Genomic DNA, 22,781 nt, shown 5'->3' with positions numbered 1-22,781 from the left:
AAGTCATTCAGGAGCAAGAATCTGTGGAGGGTTGTTGACTGCTTTTGTTGGAAGAGCCGGATCTCACGTGACTGTAAATCCTATAATACTGCAGGTGATGCACAGTTGGTAGAAAATAACGGAAGGCTTAATCATCATGACGTACGCTGAAATACAGCTGAGTCATGGCAGGTTGAATGCTGGGAAGCAGCATTTTACGACCATGAAAGATGTCTGGAAATCATCGCTTTGGTATCAAACGTGTCAACTAACACTGTCGGAAAAAGTACTCATACCTTTTAATGGTAAAACTACCAGTACAACAAGGTAAAAATACTCCACTCCAATTCAATCTTCATATATGACAATTTGTGAGTAGTGTTTTAGCTTATCAAAGTGTAGCAGCTTTATGTGCAGGTTCATAGTTTGGTCCAGTGGTTCACAACCTAAGGTTCGTGCCCCTCCAGAGGGTCACAAGATAAATCTGAGGGACGTAAAATGATTAGAGAAGAAAGAAGAAAAAAAAAAGTTCCCTTGCACAATTTCTTTTATATTAATATTTGTGGACAGATGTTTGGCTTGGGCAGACATGGGCAAACATCTTATTTCATACATAAAATCTTAATCTGACAAGCACATTAACTATATCCTATAGCTGTCAGATAAATGCAGTGGAGTAAAAACGTACGACATTTCATTCTGAGAGTAGACATTTTAAGTAGCACAAAATGTAAGTGGTCACACTATATATTGAAGTACACATAGTCAGCATTAACTAGGTTCTTATTAGCATGCATATTAGAGGCATTTTGGCTCATTATTGGTCATTATAAAGCAGTTATTAATGACTTTTTCTGTTGGTTAGGTTATTAAGATTGTAATTCATGTACAACAACTTCCTTACTTATTATCAGTAAGCAGTAATCAGGAGGTTATTGAGGGAAAACTCTTAGTTATTGACCTAGTAGTTGTAGAATATGATCATGCATTGAAGTGCTGTATAATGACGAATGAAGAGCCAGTATGCATCCTAATAAGCAACAAGTTAATGGTGAATATTTGTACCGTAATATAAAGTGTTAACACTGCAGTATTAAAGTACAGGTGCCTCAAATGTATCACGTGCAAAATGTTTGTTAAGCTGACATGATTTGGCCTGCTCCCTAATGGCAATATGTGATGGTTTTCATCAAGTCTTTACTACTTCCCCCCTTTTATCAGTTATGTCAGTTAAAGGGATGAAAAACCGCTCAGTGTATTGATAAATGAGAAGTAACGCTCACTTGGCTGAAAGTGAAAGCATTTCTGTTCAGAAACAAATGACACAGCAGTCAAGAGTACAGCGCGCTCCGTGTTAAATATTGACGAGTGAAGCTTGTGGCTGCTTACTGTTGCCTGAACTGATGTCCTGAGTCACAGCCTGCTTGTAAAGGGGGGAGAACAAGAACATGCAGGGCCTGTAACCCATATTAATCTTTCACAACAACACTGAGACCAGACATCAGGGTCTATTATTATCTCTTTGACCTCTCTGGCCTCTGTGATTCTCAGCACTTTGGCTGCTCTGACAGATGCACCCCACAGATTCAGTTAGAGATCAATGCAACATTCTACATCCAAGGCTCCAGTTAGCTGAAAACAGACAGTATCAGACTGGGTTTATTATGAAAACTTTATTTAACTATTCAGATTATTCAGACAATGTGGTATGTCTAAAGAGTCACTTTGCACAGTGTATTACGTACTAAAAGAAGAAGACAGTATAACTATAACCATAAATATGAGGCCTTTAGACATATGTTGCACGTGACATGAGCTATTACCGAAATAAAACAGTATTATGCATGATTTAAGACTACATGAATGCAGTTGACATGCACACTCGATTCATATTAAACTCAAATGTGAAAAAGTTCGATACACACAAAGATAAATGGGTGCCTGAGTGAATAATTGTACAGAGGATTCAGTTGAGACCACACAGCTGGCACATGATTTCTCCCCATCAGCGAAAAAAAACAAAGTGCTCTGAGTGAAGTTTATTCATCACCACCGGTTTATATTGCAATTTAGAGTGACTCGGCTAAATACCCTCATATAAATAACAATACATACTTAAGGTCCATTGTGAATTGTGGTTTTGGGCAGACACATCAAAGCTTTTTATTTCTTACACATTGTGGCAGAGCCATACAGATATATTTAGGTTTTCTCAGTCAGTCACAGTCCTTTAGAGTCCAGGAGTGAAATTCCTGTCGAGTTCAGATATAACTTGCCTGCTTTCTAATGCCTTTTACATGCATAACCTGGCAGTAGCTGAGTGAAATAACAGCAACAATTTTAGGTGTCAGCGGCGAGCTTATCTTTTGCATTTTGGGGTTAATTAAAGCTTATTACATAAAAATCCTCCAATACAAGACATAGATATTTATATTAGTACACATACCTTATATTGCATTGCTGTTCTTTAACGGGAGAGATTTTTTACTGGCCTATAAGTAATTCTCCCCTGAGTTTGGCAGTGATCTTGTAATCTAAAGGCCTCAGTGTTAAACCGTAGGAGCAGTTCAAGGACAGGTCACCGCTGGCACATTTCTCAAAGCTACATTGGTGGAGGAGAATTGCAAAGAACAAAAATATCTCAACTTTGGCGATCTGGTCCCCAATGCACCTTCTCTTCCCCGCTGAGAAGATCATAACATTGTTGGTGAGATCCTTGTCTAGGGAGCCCTTTTCATCCAGGAAGCGTGAAGGGTCAAAGATATGCGGATCCTTCCACAACAGGGGGTCATGGTTGACGGACCACTGATTGATGAAGACCACCGTGTCTTTGGGGATGCGGAGACCTTCGATGGTGACGTCAGAGGTTGTGGAGTGGGGGATGGTGACGGGGACGAAGCTGGTGAAGCGCATGGTCTCGTAGATGAAGGCGTCCAGGTAGGCCAGGCTGCTCCTGTCCTCGACAGTTGGCAGCCTGCTCCGCCCCACCACCTCGTCAATGAGCTCATGGAGTTTGGTTTGCATGTCAGGGTGTTTGGTCAGCAGGAGCAGAATCCAGCAGAGAGCGGTGGAGATGGTGTCCAGACCTGCACCAATCAGATCTGACACCGTCCCCTCTGCATGGCCTTTGGTGAGTCCGTTATCACTGTCAGCCTTGTCAATCACGCCGATAAAGGCATCACTCATGTCCCTCGTTATTTGTGGGTCAAATGTCTCTCTGTGCTCAGCCACCTTGTGCTGGACAAACCCAAAGAACTCTTGATTCAGGAGTTTGAAGTTCTGGAACATGCTGCGGACTGGATTCGGGAAAGACTGAAGCCATGGCATCACGTCAACCAAGCTGCCAGCCCCTACTGTCTGTCCAAACATATCTACCCTGTGTAACAAGGCTCTAAACTCCACATCATCATGTCCATAACGTTTTCCAAAGCACAGGGCACAAATCACATTCGCTGCAGCTACTGTCAGCTCATGGGCAGGGTTGAAATGCTGGCCCTGAGCACTGAGTTGAAGGAAAATCTCAACTAGCTCTGTGGCTTCAGCCACAATTTGCTGCTCAAAGGCTCTTTTGGTCTGGCTGCTGGCAGATGAGAATGCTCTGATCGTTGATTGAGCAATTTTCCTGTGCATCTTCCACTGTTTGCTGTAATTGGTGAAAGTCATACTTTTACCCCCTGAGACAGTCTGGAAAGAGACAAAGTTGGGTCTGCCTGCAAACTCTCTGCTGTGCTGTATCAGAGCCTGGCGGATCGCCCTGTCCCCATTCAGGACCACGATATCACTGCAGCCGAGCCGTATCTGGTACACGTTGCCGTACTTTTTGGCCAGCTTGGCGAAGGTGATGTGGGGCATCTGGCCCAGCTGCATGGCGTTGCCCACCACGGGCCAGGCGAAGGGTCCCGGCAGCCTCCTCTTGAGCCGGAGGTTCCTGACCCAGAGACAGGCTTCCAGACAGAAGAGGAAGACGAAGGAGGCAACCAGAGCAGGCTGGACCTGTCCGCTCCACTCCCTGATGATGCTGCTGCCCTTCACACCAAACTCTCCGTCCATTTGAGCCATTGTGTTAGTTTGTCTATGATCTACGGCGTCGAGTAAAAAGGCAATTTTCACCAAAAACAGGAAACCACATCAAGTGGTCCCTCTTTGCACATTGAAAATAAATGTTAAAATACAAATTATTTGCATCCTATATTAGAATCAGACTGACAAAATAGTCATACAAAAAAAAAGGACACAAAGCAGCACTCACATGCGGTCTCACCCCTCCTCTACAGAAGCTTGTGAGAAGGACTCGATCAGGTTCAAGCCTTAACACTTCGCTTATATGTATCTCTATGGTGGGAGGGGTCAGCGACTCAGGTTTTTTTATTATCTCTCCCCTCCCATTTTGACCACAGCAAGCAGACCTTAGTCCGATTCCCACTCAGGCCTCCGTCCAGCAGCGTCCCTTGCAGGATGACGGAAAAGGAGAGCAACTATTTAATAGGCCCTGTTGCCAAAAGCTGCAGATTCTCAGTTTTATAATCAGAGAATATAACGATGACACCTAAAAAACATAAACAACCCTACATACAAAAAATATCCACTGTAAATTTGTGAATGCTGAAAAACAATGCACTTTAGCAATGCGATGGAAGGAATGGCATGTGATGGGAGCTGGCTGTGTGGTAGCATGCAGTGTAAGACGTAATGGACTATAAGCTGGAGTTAATTGTCTTTTCCGCTGGTGTTAGACGAATTTGCTGTTTCATATATGGACTTTCCGTGGCCGTTTTGGCCGACTTGGTTTCTGTTATTTACAGCCAAGCTGGTAATTATAACCATACAGGGAGAAGGGCTCTGGGATATCACCATGAAAGCTGTGGGTTTCAGATCCAAGCACTGAACAGATACAAACAGCATGATTTCTTATGCTCTATAATAATGTATATACAAAGTTATTGTTGGCATCATAGCCCTTTAAACAGTCAAATGAGAGGAGTTTAGTTATAAATCTGCTTATGTGGGTGCTTGTGTAACAAAAGGAAGAACTTAAAAAAAAAGTTTGAGTTTAAGTGATATTCAGCCACAAGTGAATTATTATTAGTATTCTAGAGGTTTCTATATTTGAAACACTGAGTAATGACAGACATCTAAATAATGTTGGTGCCTAATATGACATTGTTGGCACTGAGACTGAGGAAGCAGTTTGTAGCCAAAGATGTACACCAAGCTTAGAAGGTTTAAAGGAGTGTTGTTAGATTCTAGCTAGGTCTAAAACTCTAAAGGCAAAAGTGACAAATAAACGGGACACACAGACTATTGACAATTCACTTTATTCATTTCAGATATAGCTTATTTTTCCATCATATAAAGCCAACACATTGATAAAGTACCCTCTATGATGAATGCTTGAGCATTCGAGGCCGACTGAGTTTAATTTGTTGCCTTGACACCGACAGAGAAACACATGCCCTGGGTACTGTAACATCAATTCCTGAATGCAGAGGCTTAAAGAGAGTGCAGTGACATCCATGTAGCTTTGAAAAGGTTGCTTTGTAAACAAACATGTTTTCGAGAATGCCTCGCGAGTGACAGAAATTTGCCGCACATGTGTTTTCGTTGCACTGGTGAGACTTGTGTGTCTGGCGCTGGGTCGCGGCAGTGCCTGTACAGTAAAACTGAGCCCTGGGTGCATAAAGTTTGTGACGTCTTCACGGTTCACGGCAATGTCTCCTCTTCATCCTCAAGACTGTGATGGATGCTCCTTGATGAAAGACTTCCTCCCTCACAAACATGCCAGCCCTTTTCTTCTCACACTTTGATCAGCATTCTTTGTTTAATGTGTTCATACGCTTTGAGTACAGTAGATAGTGAAATACATTAAATTTCATTACACTTGTCGTCATACCTGAAATATGAAATTATAAAAAAATATCTTATAACTGCTTTATGTGGCAAAGGTTAAATATATTCTTACATATTACAGTTGAGAACAATAAGTCATCAGGTGACTTTGTAACATTCACAAGCATTCCATATACAGTTATATTAGTTTAAATTGACATTTAAAGAAAGAAGCTAATTCCTGCCCACACACCATACATGTACATGCTCAATAGTGGATGCAAAATAAGCACACAACTCAGGATTATGTACAAAATCTGATCAAGTACAGAGTATTTTGTGAAGCAGAAATGTAATACCTTTGTCCTGATCCCAGCAGTCCACAACCTTGAATTCTACCTGTAGCTGACACGACACCTTTGATATTATATTCTTATCCCTGCACCAACAATACTTCCTATACAGCCAGTCAGTAAAGATATCCTTTAAATATCAGTATTAAATATGAAACTCTCGCAACAGTAGGATTTAGTGCAGGTACTGTATGTGGACACTCACTGTTAAATGTCATTGGTGGAAAAGTGTTTGCTGGCCTGGAGTCACAGTATTGGGACATGCTGTTCATGCTGGAGAAACTAAGCCAAGCAGCTTTCCCCTGAGCTTGGCGCTGACACAGAGTCGCAGGGGCTTCAGTGTGAGCCCGTAGGAGCAGTCAAGGGTGAGGGGCTCAGAGGGGTCGCTCTCGAGGCTGCACTGGTGCAGCAGGATGGCAGTGAATAAAAACACTTCCACCTTGGCGATCTGGTTGCCGATACAGCGTCTCTTACCTGTTGAAAAGATCATCACGCTGTTGGTTATGTCCTTATCGAGGGCCCCATTTTCATCCAGGAAGCGTGAGGGGTCAAAGATATGTGGATCCTTCCACTTCAGGGGGTCATGGTTGACGGACCACTGGTTGATGAAGACCACCGTGTCTTTGGGGATGTGGAGACCTTCGATGGTGACGTTGGAGGTTGTGGAGTGCGGGATGGTGACGGGGACGAAGCTGGTGAAGCGCATGGTCTCGTAGATGAAGGCGTCCAGGTAGGCCAGGCTGCTCCTGTCCTCTATCGACGGCAGTCTGTCCTGACCCACTACTTTGTCGATGAGCTCCTGCATCTTGGCTTGCACGTCAGGATGTTTGGCCAGGAGCAGGACGATCCACTGCATGACAGTTGACACCGTGTCTTGACCTGCTCCGATTAGATCTGTGATTGTTGCTTCCACAAAGTCTTTGGTCAGCCCGCTGTCCTTCCCGTGCTCGATCACATTGATGATGGCGTCGCTCATGTCCCGGGTCACGTCGGGGTTAAAGGATTCTCTGTGCTGCACCACTTTATCTTTCACAAAGGTGAAAAACTCCTCGTTGAGGTTTTTGAAGTTTTCATAGACACTGCGGACTGGGTTAGGGAAGGACTGGAGCCAGGGCATGACATCTACCAAGCTGCCAGCCCCTACTGTCTCTCCAAACTTGTCCACCTTTTTTAGCAGGGTCCTGAACTCCAGGTCCTCATGTCCGTATCGCTTCCCAAAGCACAGAGCGCACATGACGTTCGCAGCAGCTACTGTAAATTCATGAGAAGGGTCAAAATACCGTCCATCAGTGCTGTGGCGCAAAAATGCCTGCACCAGTTCCATGGCCTCGGCTGTAATGTGCTGCTCAAAGGCTTTTTTGGTCTGACTGTTTGCAGAGGAAAAGGCTCTGAGGCTGGACTGAGCTATTTTCCTGTGCACTTTCCACTGTTTGCTGTAATTAGTAAATGTCATACTTCTGCCTCCAGAGATCATCTGGAAAGAGACAAAGTTGGGTCTGCCTGCAAACTCTGTGCTGTGCTGTATCAGAGCCTGACGGATCGCCCTGTCCCCATTCAGGACCACGATATCACTGCAGCCGAGCCGTATCTGGTACACGTTGCCGTACTTTTTGGCCAGCTTGGCGAAGGTGATGTGGGGCATCTGGCCCAGCTGCATGGCGTTGCCCACCACGGGCCAGGCGAAGGGTCCCGGCAGCCTCCTCTTGAGCCGGAGGTTCCTGACCCAGAGACAGGCTTCCAGACAGAAGAGGAAGACGAAGGAGGCAACCAGAGCAGGCTGGACCTGTCCGCTCCACTCCCTGATGATGCTGCTGCCCTTCACACCAAACTCAGTGTCCAGTGCCATTGTGACAAATACTCTGCACACTTCTTCCTCAAAAAAACAGAAAGACTGTTTTCAGTTGTGTTTTTGGAAGGGAAAAAAATCAATACATCTCTTGTTTATCCATAACACATAAAAAATATTTAAGATATGTCAATCAAACGCTAGTGAGGTCATAATGATAAAAAACCTCAAATTAACTGATAAAAGAAGTGAGTTAGGGTGAAGTTTTTTGTCTGCGGTCTTTTCATCAAGATTTAAGGCTTAAGTGCCTGCTTTTTGCTCCACTCCAGCGTCTTATATGTTTTGCAGTTGGTGGGCAGGGCTCAGGGTAACTTTCATACTCCTCCCATTGTGGTAGCCCCGCAGACCCCACTACATTATCTCCCCGTTGTCGGTCGCTGTCGGAGGGGCGCGCGCCTGTGAGCGTCGGGGGACGCCGTGAGCGCGCGGCGCGAACGAGCTGTCCACTGCGGGGAAAAAAGACTCAGCAACTGGTGACCGATCCAGTAGGAAACGCGTCGAGCCAATTTGTTTTACTAATTGCGGGACTGGCAGAGTTTGCACATTACAAAGTGCATCTTTCCAACATGATTTACTCTCTGGCTGCAGAAGACTCGGCGGGCGCACTTTGGCCAGAAAAAAAAGTGTTTGCTGACGGTTTGTCCAACTTTAAACTGACTTTAATGCTTTAATTACATCTGTGCGAAATCTATTTGAGCGTGGTCCTATTTTCAGTTGAGTGAACGTGGCTCTATTTATTTAATTAGCCTTTTGATCCGCTTCAAAGTTAGTTTGCATGCTCAGCCCGAGTAATTTCCCAGTTTAATGCATCCTCTGTTTGGAAAGTTGGAGTCAGTGAATTGCGGCACATCTGTATGGAGCAACGTGTCTTTAATGACATGCTTGTCTATAACGATCAATTCAGTGAAAATGTTGTCATTTTGTTGTGTTACCCTCTGATTCTTCGCCCAAAAGTCCTGTAGGTTGAGTGTCGCAAATGATCATTTTGATAGTTCGTCATAAAAATGTCATTAGTGTCAAGTATAAAGTTGCCAGAAAGTTGCGCACCACACAGCCCGACTCCAAAGAGCCGCAGCCGAGCGCGTTTTATACTGGACTCAAGCGCTTTAAACGGCTTTATTTAAAGAAGAAAAAAAGGAGAAATCTGACATTAATTTCCAAGTTTTAGAATTAACACGGAAGATACTAATAGCTTCAAAAAGAAAGAAAAATCAAACATCAGATAAAATGTTACATTGTAAAATATTACATGTGTAACTATCAAGATCCATATGATACTGCATTTATTTAATCTTTCTTTCTTTCTTTCTTTCTTTCTTTCTTTCTTTCTTTCTTTCTTTCTTTCTTTCTTTCTTTCTTTCTCTCTTTCTCCCCTCAGCATCTGACAGAGGCAGAATAATTTCGCTGAAATCTCACACATAACAAACTAACTCAGTGTGGACAAGCTATGAAATATTGATACTCCAACACTGGTGGCGACCACATAAACTGCAGTTTTGCATGACACTCTGGGTTACATCATACCACAACAAACTTCAGGTGCCCCCTCCGCCCTCGCGTCCCCTGCGCCTCCAACCCCCACCTTTCAAGTTGCAGTCCCCACAAATATGGGGGGAAAATTCAGGAAGGAAAAAAGAAAACACACACTGAAGTGAGGACAAACAAAGCAAAATCTGAGGCCAAATCTTGGTTATATTTAACTTTTTTTTTTTTTACCTTAGGTAATAAATCACAAGCTCTGTGTTTTTACGGTTGCACAATCATGTAAGGTACGAGCCAAAGAGTCTTAAATGTTCTTTCAGACAGATAGATGGAGAGATGCCGATCTGTAACATTAAGTAAGACTTGTTCTGTCGATTCTATTAAACCTTCAGTTCAAAGTGAGGTGATTTCCCGAGCCGGAGCGTTTCCCTTCTCTGTGCCGAAGACAAAATTTGTTTCTTGTTTTCCCACCAGCTGTGAAGTTTATTTTTGCAGGGAGGTAATGACCCCAATTGAAGGTACTAAAACATTTCCGAAGCAAAGTCAGAGGGACAGAAAGTTTCACTACCACACAAGCACAGACCGTCATTATCAGCAGGAAAGGAGGAGGAGGAGGAGGAGGGGTGAGGAACGGGGGAGGAAGATGGCAAATGTTGAAAATGATATCTAATAGGATTGACACTGGAAAATGTGTTTTACAGCAATTATGACATGAGCGTCATTTTCCGTGAGTACATTCATGACCCTATTATAGAAACAAATAAAGATAAGGAGGCTGGAGAATTTATTATTATACAAAGAGTCAAGTTAAAGTCACGCAGCACATATATCGCATTCGTCAAGCAGAACGTTAACTCTTCACCGTCCGTATATTTCACCGTGAAGTCTGACTGCTTCTGTGGCCGTGAATATTTTATAGCTTAGATTAAGTGACAGGATGTGCAAAGCAAACATTTTCAGTACATCTAAAAGAAAGCTACACCCTCAAATCCAACCATACACTCCCAAACTGTGATATATGACAGCGTCTGATTTAATAAACTGATCAATAGCAGGTCTCATAGGCACGGCGTGATTAAATTGTGAAAACAAACAGAAAGGCAACAATAAAAGTAACCTAAGTGTAACTGCATTATGTGTTATGTGTCATTCTTTCACAATAATGGTCCTTGAGCAGCCTCTTACAGATGTCGAGAGTTTCGCTGCTTCAGAGCTCTGCCTGAGAGCTGTTTGTGTTGAGAAATGCGGTGTGGCCGAGCACCAAAGCCTCCAGAATGATTCCTCGGTTAACCAGAGACATAGCAATGTCTTCGAATACACTGCCTGCACTGGGGATGACTGTTTCTTCTCTTCTCTATTCCTATAGGGGGAATCCCCCCCCCCTCCTCCACCTCCACCAACACCACCATTACCTCCTCCTCCTCCTCCTCCTTGCCTGAGTCTGCTCCACATACACATGTGGCCACTTGCATCCCCATCACGCTAATCAGAGCCAGGTTTGTGGCTGAGGAAGGGGGTGGCTGGGTGGCGGGAGGTAAGGGGGGGTAGTTTGTGTGTATGTGTGTGGGAGAGGGTGGAGGCCCGGGATGGAGGGGAGGGGGTGTCGTGTGTGCGTTTTGCGTGTGGCTGCCGTGTTTGCCTGTGATTACCCCTTGTAACCTGGCTGTGAAAGGTTGGCCCTGACCCTGCGTTGACTCCGAGGGGGGAGTAGTCGGCGGGGCGGAGGCGGGGATGGGGTCTATATGCCGCTGCATGTCATGCGCTGGCGGGTGGGCGCTCGCTGTGCGGAGACAGGACCAATGGTAGACCAGGCTGCCCCGGCTCTGGAGCTAATCATTGTTTACTAGTCTCATTTCCACTTCTCAGTGAGCTACTGTCACGCACAGCACCAACAGGGAGGAAGGAAGAGGGAAGGGGGGCGGGGGTTTAGGGTGTGAGGGAGGAGGGCAGCAGGGAGAGGAAAGCCAGGGGTCCAACAGGCAGTTGGGGAGCTGGTGGGACTTGGGAAAGGGGAGAGCAGAGAGAATCCAGGAATCTGAGCGAAGATTTTTTTTTTTTTTCATTTACTTGAGAGAACAAAGGTGAGCCAAGACTGAAAAAGCTGCAGCCAAAAACAACCCGACAAACCAGTAAACAGACCAACAAAAACATCCTCTGGGCCAGCGCCATCTCGGGCAGCCAGGAGGTAACCACCGGACATTGCTAGTTAGAGATGGTGATGTTTGAAATGAGGGCGCTTTCTCGTGCCAGACCACAATACGAAGGAAAGAGAGATACTTGGAAAAATTGTCACTGTCAGACCTGATTGTTGTTTGTTTGTAAAAAGCCTGAGAAAAGGCACAATTCACTTCAACGGGGAGATACCAAATGGGCTGGTGGTTAAAGCGGTGCAAGTAAGCTGTGTTCTCACATACACACACCAAAAAAGATGCACTTCAACTCTACACAACTGAGTTCAGCTCTTAAGTCTCAGAGGTCATCGTTTCACATGGCGTTGATTATGTTAAAGAGTGAAAAGGACACAAGTTCACTTAAAGCTGCACTAATTAATGTTTTTATATCAACAATGGATAAAATGACTGTGTAATGTGAAAGGTGCTGCTCGTACTGATGAGCCATTAGAGAACGATCACCTGACTGCAGTTCCCCTCAGTTCTACAGAACATTTCAGCCTCTTTCAGCTCAGTGTTTTGGTTTTCTGTTTGGGCTGTTTTGGTTCACTTGCGTCTGCATCGGCTCTCAGATAAACCCACTGTATGTTACCTGGCCGGTGCTGCCACTGCCTGATCCGTACCGGAAACCCGATTCGTTCCACGTATGTCTTATTGCTTACGTTCCAGGGCTGCATTTTCGCACATGTGTAGAACAAACTGAAGCACGGATGTTAAAATAGGCAACCGTTCGCTAACACGTTCTCCATAGCGACATGATAATATGTCAGTGTTGTCTTTATGAGTGCTCAGCAGCATCAGGTAACACAGGTTAACCATTCAGAAATGCTCCTTTATAAAAGGCCTGTTTTACAAATGTTTGAATATAACTGAAATCCAAAAGTAGAACACTGATGATTTTATCCAGCATCCAAATGGTTAAAACTGAAAATAGTGTGCTGTGGTTAAAAGTCATACTTTTGAAATGTCTAAATCCATACTTAGACTGAATCGTGGTCTAAATCCATATTCGATACTGTAAGGAAAGACAGGCTAAGTAAAAAATTACAAAGCATTTGTAGACTATGACCGTTCTGCGTGTATTGTGTTACATGCATTTCACCACATACAGCACAATGAACCCCAGGCACACAAAACAAGATTGAATTATTGAGAATTCAATTCCTTGTTTGTGCACTTGTCAAAACCTCCATGGGTCGCTCGTCTAAAAGTCTGCTTCACCGTCAAAAGAGCGGAGGCACAGACAACCTGAGGTGAGATGGGCTGAATCACAGTGTCACGGCAGGTCCGGTGTCCAGGGGTCATTTAGATTTGGAGTATATTGGAGATTTATCTTTAATAGCTCTGTTGTGTTTGACCTGCTGTGCTAAAAGATGTGTTGCTGTAGGGAAATATCAAGCAGGCCACATGAAAGAGGAGAGCGCTACTTTTGGAGAATGCTTCCCTGGATTGATTTAAGGCCCTTGGTTAAAACCATGAAAACATGGCTTCAGACCCTTTACAAAACTATGATTTTTAACCTTAGCGCAATATTTTCTCACACATACTGCACTTTGATGCGGTCCTTTCGTTGAATATAGCCCAAACGTATTCGAGATCGGGGGTTTGATCCGACCTAGTGGCCACCCACGCTACACATGTTTCACACTTTCTTACAACTCTGCACGTATTGAGAAACTCAGCAAAAGTGACATATTAACGTAAAAAAAATTATCCAGGGTTTCAGACATTTCACGTTTTTTAGAATGAAATGTTTTTTCAAAGCGGCACACGCTCATTTCTTTATAAATCCTGGGAAATGAAAGTTATGCCTGCATGCACTTACCCAGATCGACTTCAAATTTTAGTTCAGGTGTCTGCATGCATGTAAGACAAAAACATTAGAATACAAAGTGGTGGAAGTATTCAGATCCTTTACTTTAATAAAATGTAGCAATGCCACACTGTGAAAGAAAATACTCCACGACAAGCAAAAGTCCTGCATTCAAAATCTTTAAAATACAAGCATGTAAGAAATATCTGCAAAAAGTGCTCATTCTGCAGTAAACTGGTCCCTGTGAGCATTTCACTATTATATCTGATGTTTTTGGATTCATTCATTCGTGTGCATGTTGCATAAAGAGTCAGTTTTTCATGAGCACAAAAAAACAGCCTGTTTTCAGCATTTTCCAGCTCATCCGAGGGGCTTTCTAAATAGTTTATTTATCTTAAGAAGTAGGAGAATTTTCTCGACTCATAAAGGAACACTTAACCCCTCATTTTATCACAAACATTCACAATCAAAATCACCAAATATAGAGAGATGTGGTTTTTCCTAGACAGGAAGGTTCTAATCTGAAAAGTAACAATTTAAGTACTACTACTTAACTACTTAAGAGCTACTTAAGTACAGTACTTGAGTAAAAGTAGACAACCTAGTGAAAGTAAAGTGAGTGAGAAAATTCAGTTGCATCATAAGAGAGTTCAGTAAGGTCGCTCACATAATGCATTAAACTGCAGACAAAGCCAGACAAAGATCTTCTATTATTAATCCAGTAACTTATTAAGATAATAGCCTATTTTCCTCTTTTCCCACACTCCTCCTGGACTGGACAGTTTCCCTCTTCACTGTGTGCAGGCTGCGTGATAGATCTTCACTTAATGTGGCACCCAGGACAGGAGCCATGTATTATGTAGTACAGTATAGGGATATTTGTTTCTAATCCCGTAGAGTTTTTGCGTGCTAGGGGAGCAGAGCGGGGATGAGCTTGCGTGCCATGCCGGCCTGGCGTGCGCGGAGCTCGGTCACTGAACTCCGGCTTCCCCAGGGAGCGGGGGCGGGAGGGGGGAGGAGGAGGTGCGGGGCTGCAGTGAGAGATTAAAATGAGACGAGGGAGAAAGCACAAGTAGAAATGGCTTCCAGATGACCCCGACTCTGTGAGCTCATCTAAGACAGGCGGAGAAATCGGTAGGGCACATTTCCCACCTCCTGTCCCGTGGAAGAACTACATTATCTTATTTGTCCAATAAAGGGAACCGCCGTCGTAGCAGTATTACAAGTTGTGGGGCTAGCCTGCATCCAGATTTAAAACAGCAGAAAAAGTGAGTCAAACTAAAGCTGGATAGCGTTCTGAAATTGTCCTGTGACATGCCACTCAAATTCCTCCTTTGAACTTTCACTCTCTTCTGCGTTTTTCAGCTCAGTCATCCATGCAGCTTTGCGAAGTGATGTGGGCTGTGTATCATGACATTTTGTAGTTTATGTTGTTTTCATCCAAATTTCTTCATATTCTGGTTTTGGAAGAACATTTTGTTTGGTTCAAGAAAACTTCATTTTTGAAAATGTGGCAGCTTTGGTGTCGTACTCTCACGATAGTACCAGGAAACGATCACAGTGCTTCCAAGGTGCAAAAAGAGTATATAGAGACATCATTAAATCTGCTTTCATATCAAGTGTTGCTATTGGTGGGTAATTTTCTTTTTCGACCTCAAATTTGGCATTTCAGCCTGTTGTGATAGGCCGCGTTAAAACTGATAAGAAGATTAGGCCCACGTGGCTCCTGTTTGTAAAATTCAAATTTCAGATCTTTCATCCATCGACCATGAAATAGAGCCTTTAATATGCTAATGTTTAATCAGAGGAGGAAGAAGATGGGCAGCATACCAGTAAGAGTTTGGCTTAAACTTTGCTCTCTGAGTCACCCGAACCCTTTGATTAACACTGAGGTCTCCATAATGCATGAAGGCTCATGGAAGCCCAGTCTGAGTCACTGCAAAAGTGTTTAATATTCATCACATTTAAAGTGCTGAGATAATGTCACAGCGCAGAACTGCATTTCATAAACTCACATTTTAAGAATTAATCTTACACAGAATCTTGACAACAGCATTGCTTCACCTGCTTCAATAATGCTGTCGTAATTCGGCCACAGTCATACTGTCAGTCATTGGCTATCAGAGTTATATTTCTCCAATTGTCTTACTGGCTTTGCAACACATGGGTGACTTCATAAAGACGGTGTGTTTTGGGTCATTAAAAACAAAGAAATAAAAGTGGAAATCCACCTTGAAAAATAAATCACTCGCACATGGATGCATTTCTTATGCAGCTGGAAACTAGAAAGACACCACTCGTCGATTATGTTTTCTGAAGCTATTTCAGTGATGGCTGGGAGGAGTCCTCCTGACTTTCATTTCAAAAGCTGATTCGACACCCTCATTGCTGACAACATACCAGAATTGGTAAAAAAGTTCAAAAAAACCTTTTCATTTGTGGACCAAATGAGACAAAACAAGAAACATAGAAATACTGAAGGTCATGTTCAAGGCTCGGGGCAGGGCAGAACTGAAAGGGTTTAAGCAGAAAGATGACACCTCAGGCTCAAGTCTGTGCGCTGCGCTGTATGTGATAAAGCTTTTCCAGGTTGCAGGGCCAAACGTATATATTCAGAAGCCAGTGGGTTAATTGTTCCAGATCATTTACCGTCTTTCTGGGACAAAGTACTCAAAGTGATTTTCCAGAGATGTGGCTACCTGTCTGCACTGCTAGTCGCTCCGCTCTCTCGCTGTCATCAGTCATTATCCACTGTTGTTTGAACTTTACCATATTGCAGTATGACACGTCACTGACATCCAGGTTCTATTTTTGCTCCATATTTTTGATGGTTAGTCCTGCACTGCCCCTGCAGGTGGACTGTGGCCTTGGTAACTTGCTTGTTGTGTGTCAGTATGTTAGTATTTAATACAAACACTACATCAACAACAAAATCCAGCATGTTAGGCACCTCGAGCTTGGATGGGTGTACCAACCAACACCGCTTACTGCTGCTGTCGTGGGTGGTATATCGGAGAGATAGCATGAAAAAAGTGGCTTAATAAAGTGGATAAATCCAGCATGTTGTTGATTATTCTGCAATAAAGTATTGTATAAGATTGTGGTTTTATAATAAAGGGCTCATTTAAATGCTAAAGACCTTGGAAACATCTGTTCCCAAGGTTAAGAATGAACAAGCTATGTCCATTACAGCTGCACAAACTGGAACGTGGCTGAAAGCTCCGGAAAACAACCTTGAATTAGGTCAGACTAAAGTGCTGATCATTCTCAGACTCACCAAAGTCATCACCACAATAAGTGCTTAAAGTATCTGTCAAGAAGTACACAGTCTGCACAAGTTTCTGCACACATGCATGCAAGTCCTTCTCAACATCGGCCGACTCTGTGCAGGTCATTCAAGACAGAGTCTCTGTCGTGATCTGTCGGATCATTGCACCCCTGCTGAGTAAGAATGAGGATTACTTGGTATTCTCATGTCGACTAAGAAGGATGAGTCATGCAAAGTGTTGCTGGGTTTACTCTTGCAATACGATACATGCTAGAACATCGAATATGCTTTTGTTTCTCCATTCAACTTGGAAATGGTTAACCATGGAAGCATTCTGTCTCTTGATACCCCAGAAATCAAATCATCTGCAGAGCATCTGTTCAGTTTGCTGTGATAGGACGTCTAGTAGGGTTTTTTGGGGGGGATATGACACAAGGTGTTCCTGTTTCTTGTCAATACTTTTTACTGACTCACATATTTATGAGCTGCTTTGTCTCTGTCTCCCTTGGAGACAGACTGTCCCAGGCTGGGATCTCTGCAGGTGGGGAGGCCGAGCTGGTCTGATCGGGGCTGAGCCACAGGCACACTGAACATTACGTGCAGTATGGATACTACCAGCGGGTTGCTCTTCTCATTGTGTAATTGGGCGGATAATGTTCCGTGATTCCCTCTCTTTGGCACCTCCATATGTTCCGCTTGAGCAGCTCGGTGCATTTTAGTATCCTGAAAATGAAGCGGGGTCAGCGAGCGGTCGGGTTACCCCCCTTCACTGCTCCAATTCTGCAGATGAGCCCATGGTATCGCCACAGCAGCGGGACAGAGACCTCAGAGGGCAGAGTTCATCCACTGCCCCGCTTTAGTCTCGCTGGTGCAATTATATTTTCAATATTAAGGCAGAAAATTTAGCTTTCTTTGTAATTTAATTCATCCAAGATGTCAAAAATTATTGCCATATGGGTAGAATTAAATATATTGAGGATAAAAGCGATCTTTGTGTTATAAACCATAAATATATTCACAGAAAAACACTGAGAATCTGTGACAGTCATTGTGCTCTGAGCTGTCTGCGAGCAGAGTGTGAAATCGGCGTGTCTCCTAATATATTGGACTTGTGTGCTTTATGTACCACAAGCCCCATTTGCACACCACATCCCTGCAATCTGGGATTGCAAATTGTGAAGCAATTACTGTGGGACAGAATCGATACCAAGACCAGGGAATTACCAGGAATGACCTTAAATCATGGCTACTGACAGCGGCTTTCCAGATTTCCCAACTTTCGTCATGTCCCTGCATCGTGACGGTAGTTTCAGAAATGCACTGAACGGGCAGCTGAGGCCCTCTTCCTGACACCGCCGCAGCTCCTTTTGCTTGATCGACATTTCAGTTGTCTCAAAGCTCAAAATGCGTTGTGTAACTCGCCTGCTTCTATTTATCTACGCTCCCTCATTTTTGATTGGTGCTGCATAGATTCAGCGAGGGAAGCTGTTCCATCTTTACATAAAGCTTTCAGTGGTTGTCAGCTCACTTATCAGAGTTCATCTTTATTAGTTCTGCTTCGGTTCTCACTCACTGACTGAATCTCTCATGTGATCTGCAGACATTCAAGTCTCTCCTGGCCGCTGCTTGACGAGCAGAGATCTCTCGAACAAGCTGCTGAAGTGCTTATGCCTCTGTCTACGAATACAGAAAGCGTGATTACATCTTGTAGCGCGAGCTGATGTGAAATAGCAGCGCAGTCCTCGGAGATGACACAGCTGCAGCGGCCTCTTGTCCACCGGTGCTCTTCAGGAGCGAGAGTGGTCATGTTTGGCTTCGGGTGACAGACGGCCACGGGTGCCTCGCGTTTCCAAGGGGTCTGAACTCCTCTGCGTCAGAGAGCATTTTTGTGCAGCAGAAAGGCAGAGAACAGCACCGTGTGGCTCTAAAATGATTTACTTCATGAATTTGTCTGCCCTGCGGACCCTTTCTTCTCTCCTTGTTTTGCATAGACAATGATTTAGAATATAAACTAACATCCTCTGATTTACAAGTAACAAATTAATCCCAGATACTCCTAATTTTCTGCCTCCTTTTTGTGGTTTCGTTGCTGGTGATTAGTTTGTCCGCTTGAGCAATACAGCTATACTGAACTCTTGTATAAATCGGAAAAACGATTCAGAAGTGGGCATTTTGTAAGTTGACGTAGGGCTACAACCTGGGTGAATTAGACGGCTCTGCACAGACATTTTTTATGACAGTAAGTCTGGCTCTTGAGGAGAAATAAGGACTGACATCTGATTAATGTCTTGGAGAATGCAGTTTCTGCAGCACATGTATCCTGTGCATCATTTCATACAAATCACCACTTACTCTCCAGACTTTACTTCACTCTGGCATGTTCGCAGTCCCAGCTGCACTGCACTCCATCACATCCTCTCTGTCGGCCTGCAGCGCACCTTGTGGCCCGGCCCACGCGGAATTATAACCTGGAAGCGTTGACCTGTTCAGCTGTTTGGCCGAAACAAGCTGCACGGGCGCGCACACTCATGCATATGTATGTGTGCAATGCAAGCAGACATAAGGATGCTTTCAAGCAGTCGCTCACATCCGCAGAGACACATGCTGTTTGTGTAACAAGGTCAGACAGCATGTTTGAAGCTCTTATATCTCTGTACCTTCCCTTTCATGAAGAGTCAGCCTGAGAGTCTCAGGAATTTCATGCTGGAGGAAGAAAAAATGCATTTGCAGTGATTGTATCTCGGCCATATCCTCTGTTTAGGTATGGGACAAGTTCAAATGCTACAGTCTGTGGATTTTGACTATATAAGGCGTGTTCTTTTCAGTGTTACAGTCATTTATGGGGGAATGTAAACACATAGCTGTAAGCAGACTAATAGCTATTAGCAGCCCTATTGTTAAAGGAGACAGTGTCTGAACTGACATGAGCAGAGATTCTCTACTGTCGATGATTTCGAGCGATATGGTTGTCCTGATTTCACAGCAGAAGAAGCGAAGCACTACTATCTCGTACGGGTTTCACGCCTCTCTCCTTCCCTCCTCTGCATCTTCTCAGATGGATATGTTTTACTTGTTTCTTGAGCGGAGTGGACAGAGTGGGAGGAGGTGGTAGTAAATTTTCATTAGAGAGCGTGAAGAAGTCCAAATTCTCTGAGGAGTCTGTTGGATTCCTGTTAATTTGCAGAACAGCCCCCGAAAAAGTTCAATGGGGGGGGGGGGGGGGTTACTGCATTTTTAATGAGCCCTGCAGGTATAGATGCTTCGAGTGGCGCTCTGTCATTGTTTGGGAACAATTTCACAGGGAAGTGCAATGAGGACGGATGCTGGCCCTGTATTTCATATGGGATGATATGCCTTTTCCTCCCATTCGATATGCTTTGGTAGCTCATTGACATTATTATAGAAACCTCAGGGAGGGGCTGCATTTGAGGCAGACGTGAAGACTGGGGCCCATATTTGTGACAAACACAGAGATGGCCAAATAAAGAGGTCATGTAATAAGGTATGTAAAGCAGGCCTATAGCTAGATTTATGAATGGTGTAACTTGAGACATGAGCCCTACCATCCGCAGGCTTCCCATGGATTCAGACCCAGACACAAACAACCCTAACGTTTGACCTTCTTACCCTGCCCCCCCTACGTGCTCCGCCGAACCCCTGCTCCTCGTTGCACCCTCCACTGACGGTGATACATTTCTAAATCCCACAGGTTCTGCAGGGAAACGCATGGGCTGCCTCACAACCCAATCTTGAAGGAGTCCCCCGTGCACAATGTATTCCATATGCTCACTCGGAGGCCAAGAGGCACCCCATACCTCACATCTGGCACAGACCACCTATGCTAGCTGACATATTCCTCCTCAAACCATCAGACTGGCTCCCTCTCAGTGGAAGGAAGCTGGCCTCCTCAATGATCTCCTCCTCCTCTGATCTTTGTGACTATTTCCAAACTAAAGACATCCAGGGTTAGTGGATTTATCTAGCTATGATCGGGGGAAATGGATTTTCACTTTTTAACTAACATTTTCTCTTGTAAGTGGCATCGCATCTATTATTTAAGAAATTATGGGATGATTGCTCAGTGCTTTCCACATCACCCCAAAAGCAAGAGGTCTTGTCTTTGAATCTCAGGCTCTGCTTGCCTCTGCGTGTCCTTTGGTCTCCTCCCACAGTCTGAAGACATGCAACTGAGGTGAACTAATGACCCTAAATCATCTGAAAGGGGCCTTTGAGCTGTTTACAGTATAGATGCTCCCATTCATACCTGGTCACACTCCCACGTAGTGTTTGTCTTTCCGTGTGTTTCTCACAACCTGTCCACAATGTGTCCCAGCCTTTCATTGCGCCAGTTCCACGTGGGTACAGAAAATACAAGCATGGACTGACATTTCTTCTGGCCTCCGTGGATGGAAAAAGAGTCAGAGCATGGCACATGTTCTTACAGGTGGATGCAAAGTTCTGCATTAAGGATTTACGGCGTGGCTATGTATAGCCTATGATATAACTGAATATAAGGGATAACTGCTGACAGTAGAGTTCAGAGTGGAGCGGCTGCATATGGTCAAGTAAATGGGCTTTTCCAAAGTTTTCCATAGCGCTTTTGAGAAGAATGATGTGGCAGGCTGTTGTGTTCCTTAAGTTTGCTCTTTTTAGAAGGTTAGCTGAGGACATGGTGTGTGTGAGACAGACAGATTTGACTGCTGAGGCTTTACCATGAAGGCAGCCTGCCACTCTGAGGTACACTGAGGTCAGCAGAGTTGTTTTGTAAGACTCTTTTACAAGGTGAACAATATATCCTCCCTCTCACTTTTACACTCACTGAGAAGGAGGGGATTGCTCCTCTCCTCTTTTTCTCCTCCTTTGCTCCCTCGCTTTATTACCTCCGTCAGCCCTAATTTGGGTTGATGGGGTGGCTGTTGCATGACAAGACACATGTCTGGGCCCCTGCGTGAGAAGGCTGGCTCGCTCTTGCTGGGCTTGTTTTCTTTGCGTGACCATGTCCCTCCCTCTGTCACTCCTGGCACCTCCCGGCAAACCCCCCTCTGACCCTGTTCATGTCCTCGTTAGCTGGCATGTGGCTGGTTTATTTGCTTTGGCCAGCCGAACGTGTGAAAGGCACATTTTGACCACGCTCAGGGAGGGGTCATCTTAGAGTTGAGCAACGGCAGAGGTGTTGGTGTGTGTATGTGGAGGTGGAGACAATCTGAGCGGGGGCGGTGGGATGAGCGACTGAAAGAGCTCTGTGCTTTGCATGTGCGTGATAACGTGTGGCTGGTATATTTGAGTGTGTGACATCCCTGCCTGGTCAGAGGGAAATATGCCCCACTGTAACTGCTTTTGAGGAATGGCATGCACAGGCAGGTCACTCAGAGTTTACCGTCCTGGTTGCCGTCCATAGAGAGTGTGTGGAGATTTCGCTTGTTCCCACTGATGTAATCCAGCAAATGCTCACGCTAACATTCATGTCCCTGCGCATTCTCTCTCCTGCCAAATTTCCTCCATTGTATTCTGAGTGGGTATACCAATATAGATAGGAGCAACGGGACGGGACCAACACGAACCTGCACAGTAGGGTTCGTGCAAGGTTTGCATTCAGAGGCTTCTCCCACACTCGCTGCTGAACCTGTACAGATTCTGCAGTCCCACAACACATTGTGATGATACGGGGGGAGTAAAACTTATGTAAAACATCTTTGAAGTTATTGAATCACATTATAAAAAAATGTGTCATATTGAGTTCTGACTTTGGGGTGACCGTAACAGTAACTTAACTTACTTATCTCAACATCAGCCTTCACTCCAAATTCAAGTTTAAAACTCTTTCCTTGTGTAACTTATTCTGCAAATCAGTCGAGGTCCAAGGACCACAGGACACAGCACTGAACAGGTCCTTTTTAAATGTAATATTATTTTTAAGAAATGTTTGAATTGCTTAAATGCGAAACTTATTATCACACAATTCTTGAAATCATGAGAAGCTACAAAAGCCAGAAGAGAAAGCGTAGAAAACAACTGAAGATCTTACAGAAAAACAGACACAGAA

The 22,781-nt window shown here is 44.3% G+C and overlaps 2 protein-coding genes across 2 annotated transcripts; both read right to left on the bottom strand.

The window, feature by feature from the left end:
- Window positions 1-1,648: 1,648 nt before the first annotated feature.
- On the bottom strand, window positions 1,649-8,039 carry LOC121617976 (cytochrome P450 1B1-like). Its single transcript, XM_041953198.1, has 2 exons — window positions 7,983-8,039; window positions 1,649-4,013 (listed from the first exon to the last, which is right to left on the bottom strand). The coding sequence occupies exons 1-2, from the start codon at window positions 8,002-8,004 to the stop codon at window positions 2,464-2,466; spliced, it is 1,572 nt and encodes a 523-aa protein (XP_041809132.1). The 5' UTR covers window positions 8,005-8,039; the 3' UTR covers window positions 1,649-2,463.
- LOC121617975 (cytochrome P450 1B1-like) lies at window positions 5,288-8,004 on the bottom strand. The gene has a single exon (XM_041953197.1). The coding sequence runs from the start codon at window positions 8,002-8,004 to the stop codon at window positions 6,427-6,429; it is 1,578 nt and encodes a 525-aa protein (XP_041809131.1). The 3' UTR covers window positions 5,288-6,426.
- Window positions 8,040-22,781: the final 14,742 nt, after the last annotated feature.

This window comes from Chelmon rostratus, chromosome 15, assembly GCF_017976325.1.
Source record: "Chelmon rostratus isolate fCheRos1 chromosome 15, fCheRos1.pri, whole genome shotgun sequence".
Taxonomy (NCBI): domain Eukaryota; kingdom Metazoa; phylum Chordata; class Actinopteri; order Chaetodontiformes; family Chaetodontidae; genus Chelmon; species Chelmon rostratus.
This window is presented reverse-complemented; position numbering and strand designations above follow the sequence as displayed.